The sequence below is a fragment of the Parasteatoda tepidariorum genome, chromosome 1 (assembly GCF_982258835.1).
Source record: "Parasteatoda tepidariorum strain Cologne lab strain chromosome 1, Ptep-v5.0, whole genome shotgun sequence".
NCBI classification, from domain to species: Eukaryota; Metazoa; Arthropoda; class Arachnida; order Araneae; family Theridiidae; genus Parasteatoda; species Parasteatoda tepidariorum.
In genome coordinates, this window is record NC_141755.1 from 100175373 (window position 1) to 100200706 (window position 25334).

The 25334-nt window shown below is 30.5% G+C and overlaps 1 protein-coding gene across 2 annotated transcripts in view; it reads left to right on the forward strand.

The window, feature by feature from the left end:
- Window positions 1–21: 21 nt before the first annotated feature.
- The window catches only part of LOC107451845 (transcription initiation factor TFIID subunit 4), a 32491-nt gene continuing 7178 nt past the window's right edge, over window positions 22–25334 (forward strand). The window contains exons 1-12 of one of the 2 annotated variants that reach the window (XM_087149484.1): window positions 22–1092; window positions 6687–6830; window positions 6915–6995; window positions 12073–12192; window positions 13364–13465; window positions 15665–15784; window positions 17785–17874; window positions 18083–18208; window positions 20189–20314; window positions 21700–21890; window positions 23629–23798; window positions 25088–25218. In XM_087149484.1, the coding sequence (XP_087005610.1) occupies window positions 22–1092; window positions 6687–6830; window positions 6915–6995; window positions 12073–12192; window positions 13364–13465; window positions 15665–15784; window positions 17785–17874; window positions 18083–18208; window positions 20189–20314; window positions 21700–21890; window positions 23629–23798; window positions 25088–25218 (2472 nt within the window). The remainder of the gene's footprint in view (window positions 1093–6686; window positions 6831–6914; window positions 6996–12072; window positions 12193–13363; window positions 13466–15664; window positions 15785–17784; window positions 17875–18082; window positions 18209–20188; window positions 20315–21699; window positions 21891–23628; window positions 23799–25087; window positions 25219–25334) is intronic. The other variant, XM_087149490.1, reaches the window with a different exon arrangement.

Sequence of the window (25334 nt, forward strand, 5' to 3'; positions counted from 1 at the left end):
AAGTTTCAGTATAGCTGAAAAATGGCGACGGTAAAGTCATTGGAAGATATGCTCTCTTCCGAAGTGGATGAGTCAGATGTCGCTGCTCTTGTAGGTTCATTAGAATCCCAGTTATCATCATCAAGCATCCAAATATCTAGTCAAGGTGTAAATACTTCATCAGTAACTGTAAATCATGTAAATAATTCAAGTTTAGTCGATTGTAATGTCACTCGATTGCTTGACGGAGCAAAACAAGGGGTCATAGCTGCAAGCCCCGCTGTATCTTTAATCAATGTTGGTAAATCAACCATAGTATCAACTCCTGTTGCAGATGCTAATGCAGCGTCTGTTGCATCCACTTCTAGTAATGTTATTGTTACATTGCCTGGTGCGTTACCAGCCAGTGGTTACATTACACAGGTTACAGGACCACCACAACAAACATTTTTCACTCCTGTTGTCAGTGTAAGCAGGCAGTCGAACACTCCAGAAATAAAAAGTCCATTTTCAACTCAATCTCAAGTCAACCCCACGTGCACGATCAACACCCGTAGCAAGACTGCAGCTGCCTCAGTGCCCAATGGTGGCACAGTTAATCTACTCGGTGTTAGGCAAGCTTCAATGGGTGCAATCTATGATCTTGCAAATGTTGCTTCGCAGCAATCCCCCATGCAGACTTCCAACACCATTATCACAACGTCAATTCCTACTCCTCCTCAAGTTACTAATGGCAAACAGGTGATTGCTGTGAAATCTCAAGTGGAACCTAAACAACCTCTGGAAAAGGGTAAAGCTGGAGTGAATACTCGCTCCCAGGACATCCAGCCTACCACTGTAGTACAGCAAGTAGCGAACAATATTGTGCAAGTCACAACTAACCCTACTGTTGTGTCCAAAAGCCATGTTACATCTAGTCAAGCAGTTAGTGTGGTGTCGCAGGTTGTGTCCAATCCAAGCATCTTGACTCCTGGTGTTCAGATCATGAACGTGGGTCCTAGACTTGGCTTAGCTGCTGGTCAAAAAACACTTGCTCCTCGCGTAGTCCTAGCCACAAATCCTATTAGGATTGCTCCTCAGATACTCACAGCACGTGCCGGAGTATCTGGACAGGTATGAAGTGTTGAGCGTATTTAGTTTTATAAATTAACACTCATTAAAATTAACCTTGGGGAGACTTCCGTATCCTGATCTGTGGCAGAATAATGGCCAAGTCTTGACAATTTTCTGACAGCTGCCCGCGAGAAACTAAAAAAAAAGCACATCGCAGAAGGGGATCAACTCGAAATTTATAACTCGTAGCTACCCCCGGGCAAACATCTACATGTTTTTTTGTTTTTTTTTAATGTGCAAGTTTAAAGTCTTTCTGGCACCTTGGCAATTATAGTTGGTACAACAGATCAGGATACGGACATATCCCCTGAACCTTACTAAAAAAATTTATTTAGAAAGTGCACAGCTTGTTCTTGAATGGTTGATCTGCAATTTCTTTTAGTTAAGAAATAAATAAAAAGGACTGCATAACTTGGCATTTAAAGGTTTTATTGTTTTTCCACATAATTTTAGTAAACAATAAAAAAAAGGCACCGAAAATCTTAGGTAAAAATTCAGAAATGAATTGGTACCAGTTTGCAAAGTGAAACCAGTTCTTTTTAACTGATGATAAATACTGGTCACTTCAATGATAGTCAATAAATAGTTGTTTTTTTCCCCACTTTTTTTTACCAGTTTTATGTTGTTTTTAAGAAAATTAAAAGAAACAAGTTAAAAAAAAAAAATTATTCTGTCCTTCTTTCATCAAATTTGAACGAGGCTCCCACTGGTCTGGGAAAACCTGGGATTGTCTGTAGGGATGTAACGAATAGTGATTTGATCAAATATTTGGTGGCCAAATAGCAAAACATTTTGTTTTTAAAGAAGAAATCATTAATAAATATTGTTTTTATGTTTAAATAAATATAGTCATTATTGAAAAAATAATCAGAAACATAGCAGTATTATTGGTATAGGGTAAAAAAGAAAAAAAAAACATTAACCCCTTGCTTACGGTGTTTCATGTTGTACCAGCCATAAGCAAAAAGTTAATAAAAATGTTTAAGATAAAAAAGATAATTAGATATTAAGGTTAAACATCTCCTTTTTCCAATTATTGTATTTTCGAGAAAAATTAAAGTTTATAATCTAATAAATACAATCTACAAAAATCTAATAAATAGTTTACAATCTACAAAAAAGTATTTTGAAAAAGGGAAAATTAGATAGGTACTAAAACTAAAACCATTCTTAATTTTTAAATGAAAGATTTAACTCTAAAAATCTCAATTTAACTTTTTTCGTTGCCGTATTTTTTAGAAAAAGTGGCTTAAAAAAAATTCATTAGATGCGCTCTTTAAAAAATGTTGCAAGAATGAAAGCAGTGGAGAAAAGTAACAATAAAGTAACAAAAGTAGGAAAAAAGTAACAATAAAAGAATAAAATTTATTAGAATTGCTCAGTTAAAATGCTGCACTGTAATTATTACAGAAAAACAAGCAAAAATGAAACAAATAAAATAAAAAAGTTCTCAATTTTTAATACAAAAAGTGCCAGAAAAATGAAGAAATTGACTTGCCTGAACATAATTTTTTTTTTTTTTTTTTAAATCAGCATTTTAAAAACTTATGGTTTAGTATAAAGTAACCTAGTTTCAATTCTTCAAATTTCAGTTTTCCATTAGTGTTTTAAATTAACAAGATTTAGAACTTAACAAATTTGTTTGAAAACAATTTCTTTTAATGTATAGTTAGAATATGATTTTAAATTATTCTTTATTAAATCTATTCAAATTTCCTTCCAAAAAATACTTTTCCAAATAATACTTTGTCGAACATTCGTCCAAATATTTAGCCAATTATTCAGTCAACCGAATATGCATCAAGAAAATTCTGAATTTTCGTTTCATCCCTAATTTTAAGGGAGTGTTAATTTCACTCTAAAAATCAGAGAATGATCAGGGGAAGTTGAATTTTTTATATAAACTTATAAAATGTCCTACATCAAACCTGGAATATAATTATCTTAAGTCCGTAAAAGTAATCAGTTATTGAGATTCAAATTAAATAATTTTGACATTGATTACAATTATTTATTTTTTTAAATTCCTCATTTTGGTTTAACTTTTCCATGTTTCCATCCTCATTCAATGATATTTTTTTTTTTGCTCACAGAATCTAATATTTGACATTACAAATAAAAAAGATCATAGTTTTCTATATCAATAAATTATTAAAATAAATTTAAAATATTGGGACTTAAAAAAGTGCATGTGAAAATTTATAGATAAAGACTGTTTGAATCTTTCATAAAAACATCTAAAATGTAAAATTGAACATTTGACTTTTTTTTAAAAATATATATGTATCTATATTAGTTTTTCTCTTTTATTCCTACTTTTCACTGTTTCTAATTACAAGTTAGATGAAATAATATTCCTTAATTGATTATTTTTACAATATTCTCTTTTTGGTATTTTTCATTCAAAAATTAATTATTTGTTCATTTTAATTTCCAGTCCAACATTTATTTCCCCATGAAATTTAGGTTTTATTATAGTTTTGAACAGGTTTTTCGTAGCTCTTATGGCTAAGTAATCTCAGGAACAATTTTTTAAAGGACTTTGTTAACTTAAAAAATTTTAATTTTATCAAAGAAAATAATGTTTGAAATATTAGTATGCATATTTTATTTTGTTGTAAGTGAATTAAAGTAGTATCTGTAAGAATGTAATTTCTTCCTTTGTTATTTTTGTTTAAGTCATGTAAATTTTAGGGGCTGTTTTGTTTTAAAAGGCTCCTGAAATAATTGTTATTGATGTACCATGTTTAATGTTTAAACTTTTAAAAAAAATGAGCAAAACTCAATCGAATTTAAATAAGTGGTTTGTTAAAGTGAGCCCACAATAATAATTTTTAATTAGAACAAGATTTCAATCAATTTTAGGCATTTCATTTATTTGTTTATTTTTTGTATTCATTACATTTGCAAGTGTACAGAAACTTCATTAGACTTTTAAAAGAAGAAAGGTTTTTGAAAAACTGAATAAACTCAAAACCTTTTGAATAATTAGTTAGCAATTTATTAAAATCACATTATTCATAAAAAAATTTATCATATTTTCTCTCAGTATATTGTAAATTGTTAGGGAAAGTTTTGCATTCAATCCAAAATCAATTCAAAAGAATATTCAATGTATTTAAGTCTAAATTGTTATGAAGCCTTTCTTGCTCATCTCTGATTCTGATTGATTTTTAACTTTCTAGGCAGTGATGTTAATTTTTGCAAAAATGTTTAACTTAAATAACAAGTAAATTAAAAATCCTGTTTATGTATTTTATTCTGAAATATTTGTGTTCACTGATCTTGTTGTACTGTTACCCAGAAAGCTTTGGTCTTATATATATATATATATATATATATATATATATATATATATATATATATATATATATATATATATATATAATAATGCTTGCACCTTAACATTAAAAACAAAAATGAAATTAAAGAACTGCATTCGCATTATCACTAAGCAAAGACTATTTATTGTATGTTCTATTGTATAGTGTTGGTACATTTATTATAAAGTAACTATTATATTAAGAATTAAGTGTAATATTAATAATTTTGCTCCCATAATTATTGATCGCGAAATATGTATTTAACTTCTTTGTGTCAAACTTGGACAACTATGTTTTATTTTTATTAACAAACGAAATTACATTAAGATTTTCTCTGTAACTGTTTTGTTGTAAAGCAATAGTCATGTCCAGTTGATGGCTCGTCTGCTAACGATGAGATCAAAAAAATTTGGCTTAAATGAGCAGTTTTATCTTTTCTCTTCGGTAGCTTTTTTTTTTTTTTTGCATGGATACTTTTTTTTAGTGTTTCTAGGAAGATACAAGAAGTATCCGCAAAATTGGAGGATCTATGCCAATGTATCCATACTCCCTGTTCCAGTGTGTGTCTAAATTATCTAACTATGAATATGCTTATTTAAATGATATTTGAGGGTAATGATTCTTTATGATGGTGCATCGCATTTTTAAAAAGTGCTTAAAGGTACTTATTTTTGTTTTTTAAAAGCCTTGAAGGTGCTTTTTTTATTAGGTGTTTTTAAAAAGTGCATAATTTTCCCTTTTCTAAAATGTGATTTTTTCTTTACTATGCCGATTTTTGCCACATATTATGCCAAAACGTGGTTTTCACATTGTTCTAGTCAATGTTTTCACAATTCATTCGACCACAGTCTATTTCGGCATACCGTAGGTTTTTAGCGTATGAAAGCGCCAATTATTTTACATGTTTGATGAAATACTTGCGGATCTGCATGTACATATACTGAGCTGGGTGCGGTGAGATTCATTTTTGATGAGAGATGCATAAATGAGATTTATTTTTCTTTACCATGTCGATTTTCGCCACGTATTATGCAAAACCGTGCTTTTTACATTATTCTATTCATTCAATCAACCGCAATTCATTTCGGCGTGCCATCGGTCCATAATGTACGAAAGCGCCAATCATTTTAAATGTTTGATGAAATACTTGCGGGTCCACTTGTGCGTCTACTGAGCTGGCTTTTGTGAGATTATTGCACTCTAATGTGCAGCTCTGCTGCATTTTGCAAGATATTCTCAATTTCAGGCTTCATTTTCCACCCTCTGAAATCGAACCAAAGATTTTCTATATGTTTATATTTAATTTAGCTAAAGAGGCAATTAATACGGGTCAATTTTTTAAAATCAAAGTTCCACACTCATTTATTAAGTTTAAAGCTAAAACACAAATTAAAAAGGACTGGCAACACTACTGGCATCATCACAAACCGAAATCAGGCACATTAATCAGAGAAATTTTACCAGATGTCTCATTTAAACCTTTGGAATGGAATAGGCAGCTAATCCTCTTCTTTACAGAGCATGGCCCCTTTAAAGCATATCTAAAGCGATTCTGCCAGGCAACTGGCAATACATGTGCCTGTGGAGGATTAGGAACAGTGTGGCATTATGCAATAGAATGTCCGCTTACCACATCCTACCACTTTAAACAACCGAAGCTAGAATTCCTCATAGCCTGGAAGAGATCCATCTGTAAGAATCCAAAGTTGAAACAGAAGGCAACCAACCTCATTAATTTTCTAGAAGAATACGAGGAAATCCTGAAATAATTTTCATGAAAAAATGACAAAATTATGCAATATTGAGCAACAACCACAACTAAACTTGGCCAATTAGCTCTGGATACTTTTTAATCAAATGCCCCAACAAATAGAATAATCGCTTCTTTTTTTTTCCTTTTTTTTCATATTTCTTTTTATTTTCTTCTCTTTTTTGTTTCTATTTGCTATTTTTTCCTCTCTTTTTTCTATCTGTCTCGTCTTCCAACCTTAACCATTAACCGATAAATGCCCTTTTAGGGGCATAGGCGTGGGGTTAAATGTTGGTGTGTGTGTGTTTATATGATGGCTAATGTAATCAAAAAAACAGTTCTTTATCAGAAAATAGTTATTTAATCATGATCATGTAAAGTCTTTGAAAACTATTCTGCATTTTGTTAATGCATATAGTGCTTAAAAGTACTAAAAAAATGCATATTTTTTGTTGAAAGATTTGGATACACACCCTTTTTATTAAAAATGTGCCTGTAAGTGTGAATTGTAATTTTTACAGGGGACTATTACGCTTTCTCCTGGAATGGTGAGGGGAGCTGTTATCCTGAAGGCTGAAAATGGTCAGTTACAAGTAATGAATTTGGCCGGATCATCTGGAAGTGCAATACCTGGAGCTACAACATATCGTCTTTCATCCCTTCCGGTAATTCTCTTATCAGCTTCATTTTAGTTAATATAAATTCTTTCAAAAATTTTTATTCATTTTTTTTTTTTTTTTTTTATTTAGCCTGGTGCAACTGGTGTTCGAGCTGTCACTCCACAACATATTGTTTCAGTTCCAGTTAGTACAGGTGGATTGAAAACATCGGTAATTATTATTTAAATTTTTTATTTTTTTTTTGAATAACAATAATTATCATCAATGCCTCGACTGCTCAGGGTGAACCTTGGCCTTCCCTAGCAATTTTTTCCAGGCTAACCTTTTTCCTGCTAAGATTTTTTAGTTTTAAAACATAAAGGTTTTTTTCTAGGCCATCTATCCATCTCAAATTCAGCTGGGCTCTTTTTCGCTTGCCAACTGGTCTGACATTTAAAACTCTTTTTGTGGCAGGGTCTTTGCCAATACTGATAACGTGGCCTGCCCATTTTATTCTTTGTCATTTAGTAAAGCTAATAATGTCAGGTTCATCATATGAGTGATAAAGATCTAAATTAGGTCTTCTAAACCGCACAGCATTTTTGAATTCCTCCAAAAATACTTCTCGAGACCTTTCTCTCAAAGGTACCCAGCATAACCCCATTACAATAATCATGGCATTGCTTTCAATTTTTTATTTCAAAATCTGAACATTTTTATTTGCTTGAATGTTTAATTATAAATTATAATTTAATAATTTTCTCTACGTATTAATTAGGGAAAATTATAAATCATTTTTCAAATATTTTTGGGTTAATGGCAGAACGTGGTCAGTTTATTATATGGAGGCTTCACTTCAGTGGCATAGTGAGCTTAACTCGCGCCCGGGGCACAATACCCTTTTAGCGCCCCCCCCCCCCCCATTCGAAAACGATATAATATTATATGTAAAATATATTCGCAAATTAATAAATAAATAAAGTCATAGACTCAAGCTAGGCTTTAAATTTGAGACAAAAAATGTAGTTGAGAGAACAAGACTAGATTTTGAAATGTATATGATCATCTAGAATTAAGTTCAAAAGATACCTATTATTTATTTTACATATTTATAAAGAAATATTTTAAAAACACGCAGTTTTGAAATAATAAAAAATTAAATATTTATTATCTCTAAGGAGATACATATATTTAATAATCATATGATTATAATACATTGATAAAACTGATTACTATGTCTAAATTTTCCTTGCTTTTGATGAAGCAAATGTATCAATAATATCATCAAAATTTATCATTTAAAATTTTTCTCTTTCCACACTTAAAAATGCTAGGTCACTTAGGCGATCTGTCAAAATTAATTTTAATTTGCTGAATGAACGTTCACAGCTAGCAACTGATACTGAGATGGTCAGGAGTATTTGAAATGCGGCTCTCAGATTTGGAAAAACATCTTCTCCATTCGAGATTGATTATAAAAGTAAGAAATTCTAACGGAGTTTTAGGTTTAATTTCTTTTCTACTGCGGAGTAACATTTTGCTGTCACATATTTTGATAAAAAGTTCTATTACATTGAAATCTGTATTATAAAATTAACCCAGATTTTTACAATTTTTTTCAAGGTCGTTATCAACGTTATCCTTGTTTAATAAATTTTCAACATCTAGTAGAAATCCAAATTTGAAATTAAGGTCACTTAATCGTGTACACATTTCTTGTTGGAGACGATCAAGAGTGCTTTTCATAACGCGAGAAATTTCACTTTCTGCGGAAAGACCACCATAGCCAATTCTCCAGGCACGTATTGTTGTAACCATATCCCATTTTTCACAAAGAGACTCTGCTTTTTCTATTGCCTCTTTACAGAGCTTGTCTCAAATTTCGGCTAGTTCAATCGCTAATGATTCAAGATCATGGAACACTTCTCTAAAATTCATTCTAGGATCTTGTAATCTGAGCTGCACATGATCAATCCTTCTTAAGATTTCATACCAGAAATGAACTAAAGTTATAAAACTTAAGGTTAGTATATTTTGCAACAGAATTGTAGCTTCACTTCTGTTGTCACTTGTAGTGGTAGTGTGCTCTGCTAATTTTTTTATTAGTTCTTTTATGTTCTCTAGCCCATAGATGATAACGATAACTGCTCGTATTCTGGCGCTCCATTGCGTTTCAGATGTGTGACCTGCCATAACGGCAGCATTATCGTAACATTGTGATCTGCAATTTGTTAATGAAATTTCATTGTAATTTAATTTCTCTAAAATTGTATTTTCGATAGAGGCTGCATCTTTAGCATGTATTTCAATAAAACTCAAAAAGGATTCTTTGATGGAAACTTTTTTATTGATAAAATCAGCATCTACATACCTAGCGACTTGGGACATTTGTTCTCGATGAGAGATATCAGGAGTTGAATCAAATAAAAGTCCATAATATTTATTTCTTTTGATATCGTTTATTAGTTGATTTCGAACTGTAGATGCCAGAAGATGAATGAATTCATTTTGAATCTGTGGTGACAAATATGAGAACAACAAATTTTTCTGTTAACAAATTTTTTCATACTCTATTCACTTAATAATAGAATCGTCGAGTAGATGTAGTAAGTAATCTTATTTGATTTATTACTTACCAAGAATGCCTTGAACTTGAAAGGTAGTAACATAGTGAAATATGCAATATAATTTATGCTGAGATTAAACTTATATTTACATTTAATATTTAATAACATTTCATTTTTATTCTAAGCAGAGCGCGATGACAAGGACGTGAATTAAATATTGAAATATATTTAATACAGGGTTCCCACGGTCCTTGAAAGTCCTTGAACTTTTTTTTGTTGCTAAATTTAGGTCCTTGAAAGTGCTTGAAAAACGTCTTAGGTCCTTGAAAAACTTGATAGGTCCTTGAATTTGTCCAATACTGCCGGCGGCCCTTTTTATAAAACACCCGCGGATCTTTCTCGTTCTTTCTGTTTTGTTCCCGAGCTCTCTCATGTGGTTTTTAATGCCACCGTTTCTAACCGGGCCTAGCGTCTTGGTGTCTGCCAAGAGCGCGGAGCACAGCAGACAATCAATGCGTTCGGGGTGAGACTCCACTTCATCTTCTGTCGCATATGCTTAGATCTTCTTTTTTCTTATCGAAACTGGAATACTCTCGAATTTCGTAACAATATATACCTTGTAGTTTTCAATAAATTTGCCGTTTTACCATCCGCACTTGTCCTTACGTTTGCGTCATTTCAAAACTTTATTGTAAAGCGTATTCGCAAAGGCATGACTTCGTATTTGTGTTATGTAGTTTAGACTAGTTATGCCTGGGAAGTGCTATTTTAATCCCCAATGGATGGATAATCAAGCTTATAAAGAATGGATTTTATCGATGCCCGAAAAGAAGTTCAGAGCCAAGTGCCGATTATACATGATGGAGATCGATATCCCGAAAATGGAAGAATCTGCTCTGAAATCACTCATGAAAGAAAGGTAAAACGAAAAAGCAGTCTCATGCCCTGAGTTCTCTTTTTCCAAAGACATCAACATCTAATTCATCTGGTGTAAATACTCCTTCAACATCGTGTGCCCCATGTGAAACAGAAACTTTAGTGGCTAAGGTAACATTGTCTTCTTATCTGGTCAAAAGGAATGTGCTTGATGCTGAAATTCTCTGGAGTCTGAAGTGCATCACTAGTAATTATTCATGTAACTCCTGTGAAGGGATTAGTAAATTGTTCTCCAAAATGTTTGCTGATAGCTGTATAGCGAGACAATTTTTTTGTAATGCCACAAAGTGAGCCTATTTGGGCTCATTTGGATTGGCACTATACTTCAAAGTGATTCTTATAAATGAGCTGAAGAATGTTGATTGCTACACTGTACTCTTTGATGAGACGTTAAATCAGTCTCTACAATCTAAGCAGATGGACATTATGGTAAGGAATTGATAATAAAGTTTGCACTAAGTATCTTACCTCCCAATTTATGGGTCATGGAACTGCAGAAAATATTTTGTCCTCTTTTTACAAATGTATGGCTGATGGTTAAAAGCTCTCTAAAATGCTTCAATTATCCATGGATGGACCCTATGTCAATTGGAAATTCTATTAGAAGCTTCAGTGTGAATTAAAAGAGAAATATTCCCACCAGGTCATATTCATTGGCAATTGTGGATTACACATAACGAATAATGCTTTTAAACATGGTGAAAATGGGATATGTTCCTTCTAATTTTTATTTTCAGAAAGAATTGTTGCTGCATAACATTTAGAGAAGGTTGTGTAAATTATGGATGAATAATTTCAGAAACGATGTTTAATAGAGGAGAGGAGGGGGTTATGGAATAGTCATGGAATATGGAATACCTAAGATTTAGCTCTGTCTTTCATGCAGCCTTCACATGGAAATACACAGGATTAAAGGATTTCACCATTAACACCTCATTACCATTAGTTATAGATTGTGCTGAAAATGATTTTGTGAATTAATATGTAAAACCAGTAGGGTTGTTTTTAAAAAAATATAAATTTTAGTCCATAATACATATACTCTCTTCTCTCTATATAGGCAAAGCATTTAGGTATTATATTTGAAATTAATTATTGCCACAACAAACATTATTGCTTCTAGTAAAATAGAAGAGAATAATTTTTAAAATTGGTCTTAGATTAAGGTCCTTGAAAATTTTGTTGAGGTCCTTGAAAAGTCCTGGAAAGTCCTTGAATTTCAATCTCATCATAGAGTGGGAACCCTGTAATATGAATATGAATTTAATATAATATTTAATATGAATTAAATATGAAATATTATGAATAATATTTATGAATTAACATTTATTATATTACACTGGAACTGATTTAAAATATATTTTCCGGTAATCAATTATAATAATAAAAAAATTATCAAGCAATTTTTTGTTTTGCTGACCATTTGGCGCCCCTTTGTGAGTAGCTCCCGGGGCATGATGCCCCCCCCCCTTGCCCACCCCTCACTACGCCACTGCTTCACTTCTATAACTATAGCTGCTACTCTTCAAGAATTTATAAAAAGAATATGGACTTTAGGGGAATATAATATTTTTTTTAATATAATATAATATAACGGAAAATTGGTGTAAAAGAATGTAGCATATTTTATTAGTTATAATTGGAAATTTTATTGTTTTTGATTTTATTACTGTTGTAAAAGTAGGCTCTTCATTTTTTATTGTAGTTAAGGGATTTAAGAAAGTCAACTAATGCACTCCTTTATTGAAATTCTTATCATAGGTAATATAATAACTTAATTTTATAAAAAAAAGTATTCATTTTAGGCAACTGTGACAACTACAGCTCAAACTCTTGTGGGCACAATTCTCCAAGGATCTACTCCTTTATCTGGAGTTAATTCTCGTCTTTCAAGTCCTACTACTGTTAAAAGTGGAGTTATCAAAGTAAGATTTTAATTCAATAAAAACAACGGATTAAAAATGATTATTTTTAATTTTTTTTAGAAGAATTTGGGCATTACCAAATTCAATGTTGCTATTGTAGGAAAAACATTTTTTGCTTTTTTAGATTTTTCTATAAAAGTTACAGAAGTTTTTTTTTTCTTCCCCTTTTTTAAAATCAAAGTCTATGAAAGCTTGAAATTATCAAGAAATTTGATTTTGGTGCAAGAAATCATGGAATATTGCATGTAACAGTAATTAGCTATGAGGATTCAAAATGAATAATTTTAACATTGAATATAATTGAAGCGATTAATGTTAAAAGGGTATGTAACATTTTTACGAAAATGAGTTTTTGTTGGTTTTGGAATATCGATCACCGGTTATCAAATAGCGAGTAATTTTCTGGACTGCCTAAAGAAGAGAATCCAACAATTTGGAAGTAATTCAAACAATCTTTCCACAATTGACACTGTTCTTTTTGTTTTTCTCGAAAGGGTACCACTCTTCAGTCATGGGGACTGAAATCAGTTATAAGAAGAAATCAGTAGACTAAATTTTATCCATTTATCTCTTTCCCATTTGTTTTTATTTAATTATTTTTTTTAATTATTATTTTTTTATTACTTTTATTTAATTAATCATTTTTATTTTTGTTTGCTGTAAAAAAATAAATAGAATGAAAAAAAAATTACGTTGATAAAATAATAAATTCTTAGTTCATTATGATCATGGAAAGTTACATTTGGAAGTCAGTGAGCTATAAATTTTGTAAATTCTGGTAAACAATACTAGTTTTTGTTAATTGGTCAAAAAATAAGTCTTGAAATTTTTTTTGCGTGGCACCCATGCCCCCTTTTAACATTGATTGAATTTATGAAATAAAAAATTCATCTAATATTAGGTATAAATAGTTTTGCCCAAACTGCCAATAATTTAAGTTAAAATTATAATAAATTCTTAGAAGAATTTATTATAATAAATTCTTAGAAGAATTTATTATAATTTAAACTTTTATTAGCATTAGAATTTTTTTTTATGAAGATTCTTGATGCTAAAATAATTTACAAAATTATATTTTGTATCAAATTAGATTAAAACTAATTTCAGCATTAGTTGGCTAATCATTTCTTGATATATATGAGGTAAATAATCAAACATGTTTTTCTTGAAGGTTCTCAATAATGTTGTGCAAACAGGAGTAAATGGCAGTCTGACTGCACCGCTTTCTGTTCAGACAACTTCTGCCAACACTCAGCCAAATACACCAACACAAGTAAGATATTTCAAATATTATATGTTTTTATTCGTCTTTTATAAAGACATTCTATCATAGTTATTATATAAATTCCACAAATAAGATTTTTGCTGCAGCAAAAACTCTTCTGTACGCTTAAATTAACGTAATTATGCTGATTTATTTTGGCTATCTAAAAAATTAAGTTAATGTAATTGAACAATCAACTAATCGATTGATAGAATGAGAAAAACAAACTTTTGAACTTTAATGATTCATGCACCGTTAATGCACTCATTTCCGCGAGGTAAATTTCGAAAAACACTCAATTCCGCACTTCACAGGATTAATGAGGTAGTGTGCATTTTAACGGTAATGTGTTTTACACTTTCAGAATAGGAAAGTATATTTTAATGTTTTTCTTTTAATATTTTTTTTTACATATTGAATATTTTGTTTTTTACATACATTAGTTAATAGTAGTACTCATATTTTTTAAAGTTATACTATTTAAAAATTGGGGAACGCAAAATACCTAGTTTTGCTATAAAAAAATTTTTTTTTTGTTACGTTGGATTTTAAAGACCATTGTGTGTCATAACTAAAAATTAGAGTGCAGAGATCTTAAGCTATGCCAAAAACTAACCAACACCAGTTTTATCATAGTGAGTTAACTATTTAAGGTGATATTTAAAAAAAATTTCATTATGTTATGAATTAAAGCAATGGAATAAACAAGCAGAGAATTAAACCAAATAAATTATCTCTTCTAAGGAATAATATATTAACTTTTTGTTAAAACAGGTACAAGATCACACAGTAGCAGTGCATTCATCATGCATGCAAACAAAAGCAAGAAACAGGTTTTTACTCTGTACTAGTTAATACTTCATGAATTGTTGTAGAACTAAACACTAAAAATATATAACCTGAAACTTGAATTATGTTCATTTGTAACACATTGGAGAACAAGTATAGTTTTCGGTCTTATATTGATACCAAGAGCAAAATAAATTTATCGGATTTGAAATGACAGTTCCTTATTGTTGCATAACTACAGTGATGATCCGAAAATCAGGAGGTGGGTCGTTTGGAGTTGATAGCATCATAATTGTTCTAAGTTAAATTTGCATCAGAATTCACAGAAGAACTTATTTGCTTCTTAACAATTTTTAAAAAAAAAACATTACTTTCCGTTATGGAGTATTCTTAAGAACTCAATGAAAGTTTCCCATTGGTTGATTGGACAATTCTTTTGGAAACTCTGGATAAACTCGACACGGCAAAGCCATCTTGGCAAATAAGCTGTCACCAGCCTACTCAAGTCATCTATATCAAACGTTAAAAAAACAGGAACTTATCGATGAAAGCGAGCAGACTTCTTATTAAGTAATAAAAAGGCATGCATCTGTTTCCCCCTTGGAATGAAAGTAGGAGATAAAAGAGAAAAAGTATTTCGAATTTTACTTCGCTATGATTATTGTTAGAATGAATTTTCAGAGATTCCAAGGTTAAAAGAACGAGGTAACTTGTACAAATTGAACTGTGTTGATCAGTGACGCTATGTTGCACATTATTTAAAATATTTTTGGTTTTTCTGATTACCATCCAATAATAATTTGTTTATTTTGCTGTAAAAAAAATTTCGAAAAAAAAACCTATCAGTAGTTTGTGGTAATTGTATTAATATATAGTTGTAGGTCACTTGACTGAAATATTTACAAAACATAGAAAAATTATTAACTGTATAATTTGTGCAGTTTATATATTTTACAGCAAAAATTATTCTCTTTAAAAATAACCAAGACTTTAAAATGTTTTCTTCAATTACCAGTATATGATTTATCAATTCTTGTAGCAGAACTTGCATTTGCAATCTATCTTTTGATAAATCCACCATATTTCTGAATTAATACGCTCTCATATAACCATAAAGACTCTATTACATTATTGTTTTATAATATATTGCATTTTGGTTATATTACATTGTTTGATTATTGTTTATTTGTGGTATCATTCTATTGTTGTGTTAGTGAATATGGTTATTGGTTGCAATCGATTATTATTTTTTAAAGTAAAATAAACAAGTTTCAAAGGAATTTGCGTTTGGTTTCAATTTTAGTGCTGTGGGGGGAGGGGGGACTCTAACGCAGACGGTGGGGACAAAGTCTCGTCATTGTCACACATTTCTATATCATCTTTTTTATTAATATTATTACTCTTTACATAACTTTTCAGATGTCTCCCAACACTGCAAAACAAAAATGCAAGAATTTTTTATCAACTCTAATCAGATTAGCAGATGAACAACCAGCTGCTGTTGCAAAGAGTGTGCGTAATCTAATTCAAGGCATAATTGTAAGTTATTTGATAATGTTTCTTTTCTATATATGCATTTAGTTTATCTAACATTTTTATATAATTTAATTTAGAGTTTTTTGTTCTTTTTGTAGCACAATATTTTCTTTTTGTTGAAACCCCTGTGGCAGAATTGTTTCGAGCTATCTGCGACAAAACTTGCACTGATATCTTTCTGCCAGATACTTTTAGTAATAACAAACATATATGTTACTAATTTAAAATAACAAAGGGCTTGTGTTCACAAAAGAAAACTACATATTTTTTTAATTGAGCATGTGATAATTTTTTATTCTAATATTATGGGTGATATTCTTGTATTTTTTTTTTGGGGGGGGGGCTTGCAAATTATTTCTTTCGCATTTTGTAAATAATCATTACAATGAAAATAATTAAAAATCATGAAATCCGTAGTAGTAATTTCCAAAAAAAGATCGACGATAAAATAATGCGAATCGGACTCCTCAAATATGTGTTTTGTCTCGAGATTAGGTTGTTGTAATAAATAATATCGTAAAAAATATTGAATTTAAAAACTAAGGAGCAATAGCAATAAATGCCTAAAGTTTGATTAAATTATTGCCTTAAGAAGTAAATACTCAAATGCACGGTTCGAATTTTCTATATTTTATATCGGGATATTTAAAAACCATGTGAAAATCAATAACTGCCAAAAATACAATCGAAGCATTACATCCATTTACGATATTATCGACGTAAATTGAGCATGTCAAAAAGTGATTATCTAAATGCATGATTTTTAAATATTATGTGTGAATTACTGTATAAAAGAAAAGTATAATTTTTTGCCTTTCAAACGAAAAATCTTTCTGCAAGAACTCTTTAACATTCTGCGACAATGTCGCCATGTTACTGCTATTCTGACACGGGGATTGAAACACTATTATTTAATTTCACGAGCTCTATGTATATTACCTATTTAATGTCCAATACTAAGAACACATTAAAGGATGCTACAACAAATTGTATTAGTTATTCAAAACACCTTTATCTCGATGTGTTACAATATCTAACAAAAACACATACTGACAACTCTACTGGATCTTGTCTGTTTCTCCTGGTGTAATAAAAATTCTCCTGGTTTTTGTACATTTTAGAAAATTCCCTAAAATTGAGTAAGTTTTTTGAACTGCATCCCTATTGAAATAGAATTTTTTTTTACAATTAATTGCTTACTTGAATATTTAAATAAGTATTGCCAATATATAATGAAGCGAGTCTCACTTATAGGAATCAATTTAACGATTTTCTTTCTTTTCCTTTGTTCCACAATTTTCAGTTTATTTTTATTCAGAACTCCCTTTTTTATAATCATAAAATCTTTTAATTATCAATAATGAATTACTTGTCTACTACTATTTAAAATTATGAGTTAACATAATAAAAACATTTAAAATTCATCCAATATCAATCATAAATGGAAAATATTGCAGACCATTTATCGATATTAATATAATAAAGTTCCTTATGTGTAAAATAATTTAGTATATTATGCAACAGTGTGCATGAAATTTATATTTCGTGAAATCTAACGGATTTTTTCCTATCCATATTGGCAACTATGCATACTTCATGATATATTTATTTAATCATTGACTTTGTTTAATTATATTTTTTTTAGTCAAAATATAGCTAATAACCATTAAATAATTTTAAAGGAACTTATAACTGTTAAAATTAATTTTAAAAAAACTATGCACTACAATATTTTGTCAGCTTTATACTGTAATAAATTGCTTTAAAAACCAGTTGCTGTTCAAGCATTGATTGCAATTTTTCTTTTAATATTTTTTTCTGTATTTTTCAAATAATGTTCCAGTTGTGTTTGTCAATATTATTTTTCTTGTCACTTTTACTAAAGATTAAAAGTATTTTTCCTTGTTTATATTGATCAAAATTTATTAATGACTCTGATTTGGTTAAAGAGTGTTTCTCATAATATTATTAAATTGATTAAATAATGAATTTTATTTATACAGGATGGCACAATGCAAGCAGAGGAGTTCACATCAAAGCTACAAAAAGAGTTGAACTCAGCACCTCAGCCATATTTAGTTCCTTTTCTTAAAGTATGATCTCATTTTAGTTGCCTTTCTCATTCATAAGTCTTGATTAACTTCATAATCTATGATTACCTTAAATTTTTTCTCTTTATCCACATAAAAATGTAAGTAATATGTAAATTTCTAACTTGTTTTTATGAATATGAAGTAAATTTATATAAAGATGAAGCAATATATCTTTTTAGTCTTATCAATGAAATGTTTTTTTTTCCAGAAAAATCTGCCTTATTTAAGGCATTCATTAATTACAAAAGAACTGACCATTGAAGGTGTTCGACCCCCTCCACCCAGTGCCATCATACTTCCTCATCCTCATGCATCCAACTTAACTCATCTTCAGGTAGTTAACTCATTCTTTACAAATTGATTCCTTAATTCCAGAAAAATCTGCCTTATTTAAGGCATTCATTAATTACAAAAGAACTGCCCCTCCACCCAGTGCCATCATACTTCCTCATCCTCATGCATCCAACTTAACTCATCTTCAGGTAGTTAACTCATTCTTTACAAATTGATTCCTTAATTCCAGAAAAATCTGCCTTATTTAAGGCATTCATTAATTACAAAAGAACTGCCCCTCCACCCAGTGCCATCATACTTCCTCATTCTCATGCATCCAACTTAACTCATCTTCAGGTAGTTAACTCATTCTTTACAAATTGATTCCTTAATTCCAGAAAAATCTGCCTTATTTAAGGCATTCATTAATTACAAAAGAACTGCCCCTCCACCCAGTGCCATCATACTTCCTCATCCTCATGCATCCAACTTAACTCATCTTCAGGTAGTTAACTCATTCTTTACAAATTGATTCCTTAATTCCAGAAAAATCTGCCTTATTTAAGGCATTCATTAATAACAAAAGAACTGCCCCTCCACCCAGTGCCATCATACTTCCTCATCCTCATGCATCCAACTTAACTCATCTTCAGGTAGTTAACTCATTCTTTACAAATTGATTCCTTAATTCCAGAAAAATCTGCCTTATTTAAGGCATTCATTAATAACAAAAGAACTGCCCCTCCACCCAGTGCCATCATACTTCCTCATCCTCATGCATCCAACTTAACTCATCTTCAGGTAGTTAACTCATTCTTTACAAATTGATTCCTTAATTCCAGAAAAATCTGCCTTATTTAAGGCATTCATTAATAACAAAAGAACTGCCCCTCCACCCAGTGCCATCATACTTCCTCATCCTCATGCATCCAACTTAACTCATCTTCAGGTAGTTAACTCATTCTTTACAAATTGATTCCTTAATTCCAGAAAAATCTACCTTAATTAAGGCATTCATTAATTACAAGAGAACTGACCATCTAAGGTGTTCGACCCCCTTCACCCAGTGTCATCATACTTCCTCATCCTCATGCATCCAATGTGTTGAGTTCTGTGTTGAATGCTTAAAAATATTTTTAGTGCTTAAAAAGTACTTAAAAGGCCTTTTTTTTCTTTTTTTTTGAAAGATTTGGCTATGCGCCCTAAAATTGGTATTGATAATATATAAAATAAATAAATAAAATTATAAAAACTGCAAGATTTATTGTTGGTAAACCTATCGAAATATCGTAACTATTGAAAAAAAATGAGAGCATGAGAAAAGTCATCCTTGTGTGAACTTAATTAAAGCTAAGGAAAATAGCTTCCACTTGGACATAAAAACCGTTGGTGTCTCTTCCCCCTGACTCATAAAATGCAAAATATAATTGCCCAAACGCGTGTAATCATGGGTCCATCCATGTAGACATGCCTCCAAATGTCCCTAGGGTGTCTTTTTTCTATTGTTTAATATGCAATAAATTTGATTCGTGCTATAGGCATGGCTTATATAAATTTTTTTCATAGAATTCAAGAAAAACATGGAAATCTCCAGTCAAGAAGACGAAAGCATGCTCAGTAAATTGATTTCCTTAACAAGGTCTAAAAATTTATTATTTTTGTCTTTTTGGCCGGGGAATTTCTTATGGGAAAGGCAAATTTTTAAATGTTCAAAAGAATGAGCTGAAACGAGGCAATGCTGTAACAAATTTAGTGTTACCCATGGTGCACCACAAGGAGGCCTGTCACATAACACACGCACATAAAAAAAGAATCTAATTATGACGTAAAGTTGTAAAAGACCTATGTTCGTGTCTTATGTAGGTTTTAAGCTTTTAATGTCATGAAATTTTCTATGTTAAAACCTCTAAATGATTCTGTGTTTAATTTAAGATTCTTCTATTGGATAATTAAATATATATAATTTCCAACTTTCTATGTCTCTATAAGAAGACAATTAATTTGTAACACTTTTTTTATTTATACTTTTTTTAATGGTTAGCTTGGACAAAAGAGGCCTCTCTTACAACCCACTACTCAAGTACGCCTTATGACAAACTCTGGTTCACCACTTACAACTCAACTTATCACACAAAACACAACAACTCTAAATCAAAGATTTGCTGGGGTAAGTAAGAATTTTTTTTTTATTATTATTTATTCTTTAATTGTGTGTTATGTTTTTATAAAAAATGCTCAGTGTGTTCCATAATAACCAAAATTAATATATATTTTTCAAGTCAGTCTCAAAAATGAAATCTAAAAGTCTACATATTAGGGGTGGGGATTAATATTTAAGATTAATACTATCGAATGACTTGTGAGGAAGGTTTGATTTAAAACAGCAAAACCAGTTTGATTGTCTTAAAAAAAATCCTAGAGGTGTTTCTAATAAACTTTTCTGTGATACTCAGACATGTTTTTTTAAGTTTTTAGTTCCCCTTCTTTAATAATCGTATGTTAAATTTCGATAGCACTTTTGTTCTAATGTGCATATTTTTTTTTAACTTATTTTTTACAGGAATTCTGGGAATATATACCTGCCTAGTCTGCTGTTTTTTTAATGAATGTATTTTACGACTGTTTCCTGTATGCCTATGTATTCTTAAATGTCTCCGTATTTGTTAAAGAAATTTTTAAAAAAAAAGTTTTTGGTGATAAAATATTCATTGAGGGCAAAAATACTTCTCTTATCCCTCCACAGATTGTCTATTGCCAGTACTGCAGTATGTTGAGTGTTAATAGCTTAAGTCAAGCCGTGATGACTCGGGGGATAGAGCGTTTGCCTTCCAATGAGGTGAACCGGGTTCAAATCTCAGTGATGACTGGTCGATACAAATTCCACGTCCAGCTTGTACCGACTACAGTGCTGACTTTAAATATCCTCAGTGGTTGAATACGGGTTAGTCCCCTTGCTGTTAGGCTAACCGTGGGAGGTTTTTGTGGTTTTTCCTCTCCATGTAACTCAAATGAGGGTTAGTTCTCACAAAAAGTTCTCCACGAAGATAAATTTCTCCCAATACCTGATCCAAGAGTTCCCTTGTCTTCTGAATTGAGTTCAAAAATACAAGACTACAGAGTTGAACATTAATAGTCGTAAACCCAAAATTGGGTTGGCTGTTCAATGACGGTTGTAAAATAAAATAGTTTAAGTAATTATATATAATGTTTTTTAAAACAATATTTTTATAAAGATTTATATACCTATTTTTTACTTCGCAAAATGTAAGTGCTTATATTATTTTAAATTTCTCTTTTTGACTTGATGATGAAAACTTTGCTCGTAGCCTAAAAAATTTCACTAGTAAAATCTCCGTTATTTTATTTCTCCAATGTTGGCAGGTATGATATATTATGAATAACTTTGCATGTGAATAACTTTGCATTATTAAAGCTAAATTTTAAAAACAATATGGCATATTATTGGCATTTGTAAATGTACCTCATTTTTGAAAGGTAATAATTAACTTTGATTGGAGTGGAAGAATAAGATTTATTTGCATATCATTTCAGCAACTGAGGTCTACTGTTCCTAATAACCAATCCAAAAGTATATTGGTTGGAAAAACACTTGTTGGTTCATCTGTAGCTGCAGCCTCGCCAGCGACGGTTACTGCATTGCAATCTAAGTTTCCTTTTACTGCAAAACCTGCATTCATTAGTTCTGCAAAGGACCAAGGAAAAAGAGCTTTCTCTTCTCTCAGGTTTGTTGTTTCTAAATTATTTATTGCCTTGAAAACTATCTTATATTTTTTTCCTATTGATTTCTAGGTCTTGAAAAATTATAGAATACAATATTTCTCAGTTCGTCAAATGCTTAAATTCTTAAAAATCTGTGTGGTATATGCCTGCTGATTACAGTACCCAGGGTGATTGTATTCCGGGGGTATCCTGGAATTCCGGGTTTTTTCATATTATCCTTCCGGGTGAAAAAATGAAGAGCAGGGCATATGATTTTTCTTGGAATATTGCGGAATTCTGCATTTCTCAAGACCGTTAGTTCTTGAACTTTTGCTAATCAAAAGCTTATAATCCAACAAAATATTCACGGAATTCCTCAATTAAAAATCCAAATTTTGATGCTTTCGCTGATTCACGATAACGAGACACTTACATACGCGTGGTTCTTCTTCCGATGGGCAGGAATCCGCCAATTGATTAATTTGGTTTGGCAGATTTTCGCCATTTTGGATCGGTTATATCATTTTTTCGCATAACTCAGCATATCTCAAGATTATTGATCCACAGACTTTTGCGAATCAAAACTAATAATCCAGAGGGGGGGGGGAGAATTTACCTAAAATTTAAATCTTTAAACCTTTGCTTAATCACTGTAACAAGACGTTTTCATACACGTGATTTTTCACCAATTTGATTTGTCGTATTTTCAACCTTTTTAATATCTGAAACTGCACGGTTTTAATGTCTAACATCGGTTTTCGTGTTTACCTAATTTAAAAGTTACCCGTTGCAATTCATATCCACGCAATTTTAAAATAATATAGTCACACAATTTTAATATCTGATTTCACGATTCATGTTCACGACATGAAAGAAAATTATGTTAAATATAAAAAATGTATGATATGTAAATTAATATTGATTTTTTGCACATTGAATTTTCAGGGTGTTTAACTCTGTGACACAATCACCCCTGCATTATGCTGCAGTGAAAATAGTGCAGCATCCCAAGCTGCATTGTTAATCCGAAATTTTTAATTCAAGTTTAAAATTTTGTTGGTGCTGCAGTTAATTTCCTTTACTTACTTTAATATTTTAAGTTTTATATGTGGTTTATCTGAGCAAATATCTAAATTTGTGATAAACAATCTCTTTCAACTGAACCTATGCTTCTTAATGATACATTTTTCTCTGTTAAAGCTTTGTGTATCTTTTTTTTACGGATTAGTATACAACTAGTTGATAACGAGGCAAAGATATTTTTAAAGAAGGGTTGCATTTGTAATCATTTTTCTTGTATCTGTTTGTAAGATAATTAATTAAACAAAGCTTACGGCAAAATAAGAAAGCAACTGTTGATATGCTGATATATTCCTACTTGGATTAGCATAAACGACTACAGTTTGCACAATCCTTGTGAATCATATGACATGCCCTTTGATTATAGAGAAAAAGAAAGCTAATGTTAATAAAATTGAAAAATTTTATCGCGTCACTTTTTATAACAGTGTTTTTTGATCAATTTTACTATAGCTTTTTTGAAAACCGTTTAACACAGTCAAGAGTTTAAAATTTTTCTTGTAATTTTATTTATTATATTTGATTTAAAATATTAGAATAAAGTACTAAATATATAAATTGTTATGCTTTAAACTTTTTATTTTTCAATAAATTGCATTTTCATATGCTTATTAATTAACGAATAATGTAGTACATGTAATTTACAAATAAATGTTTTTACCAAATCTAATTTTATTCCAGAGAGGATGATGATATAAATGATGTGGCTGCAATGGGTGGTGTTAATTTAATTGAGGAGAGCCAAAAAATTCTAGCTTCCAATGCAGAAATAGTGGGTACACAAATCAGATCTTGTAAAGATGAAAGCTTCTTATTCTCATCTGCTTTAGAAAAGAAAATACGTTTAATTGGTATGTTCAAACAAACTAAATATCTCTCTTTATTGTAATAGAAAGCAACTGTCCCCATTGTTTTTTTATTTATAGTACGCCATTGAACAAATGTTCAATGTTTTGATTCAAATAGTTTATCTGTAATATATATATCAGGCTTCTATTTAACCAACTTCCATATTGCAACTTTCTCTATTTTGCAATTGTTTTCAAGGAATGTTCCGTTTTCTATATTTTAAGCAATTTTTTTTTCTAATATTTTTTTTTATTGATTAGATATCATTCTAATACTAAAACATTATTGCCCTAAAAATGTTTATTTATTTTTTGTTTCTTAGATTCAGATCGTTTTAAGCTTTGTTTACCTTGGGGGTCTATTATACGGAAAAATCTATTATACGGACTTCAGAAAGTCCCACCGATTCTAGATACGCTATTTTCCAATGTATACTCTGTTGCAAGTTAGAAAAAACCTTTATTCCTGTGGAGAGAGCCTGTTTGCATCTGAGAGCACACCAGACACCAAATGGATGACAATTTCCCAGTTCGATCCATTATCAATATTGCCAACTCTTGAACGATATGCTCAGTATCCCTTTTGCTTGCTTTCTTATGAATAATAATAAGTTATTAACAAGTAATGAGAATAAATAAAAATTATACCTAAAAATCATAACAAATATATGCCTTTCTGTCCACATTTAAAAGAAACTGATGAAAGAAAAATAAATGCATTTTCTTGTAGACGATTTACAGCGAAACAAAAGTAAAAGTTCTTATCTCGCATTTGATTTGTTTCGATGCACCATTTTTAGTTGTCCAATCAAGTCCGATTCTCTTAAAACGTCATATAGTTGCTTCTTTTTCAAGAGGGAATGTCCTCTTTATTTATTAAATTATGTTGCCAAGTCTAGGAGTTTAGGAAGGCTTTAAAACTGTAACCTTTTTTCTATAATTCTATTTATATATATATTGTAAAAGAAAGCACAAATTAAAATTCTGTTTGATATGTTTAACTTTTAAAAGTTTTTAAATTTTTTTGAAAGCATATTTGTATAATTTGATAACAAAATACAACAAAACTATATGCAATCGCAGATGATTACTTAAATCCTATACCACAATGGTCTTTTCTTAACTTGCAATGGCATGTATCAATATTATTTTTAAAATTATGTCGTAAAAAAATTTATTTTGCTGCTTCTTCCTGAGTGTGTTAATTAATATGAATGTGCATAATTATATATGTGTGTGTATACATGATACATCCTTTATAGTAAATTGTTTACATATGTACTTTCCTGCAGCAAGAAAACTGGGTATTGAAGAAGTTTCTCCTGATGTTATCAACTTAATATCTCATGCATCTCAAACAAGGTTAAAAACAATGATAGAAAAATTGAGTATAATTTCTGAGCATAGAATGGAAAACATTAAGGTATATTTACTCACTTTAAAGTCTTCTTTCTTTTATTTTACTTTGCCTGCTTTTAATCCTAATTTTTCCCCCAAATTGTTAAAATATTTCGAAGAATGCTGAGTACAAAATGTTTT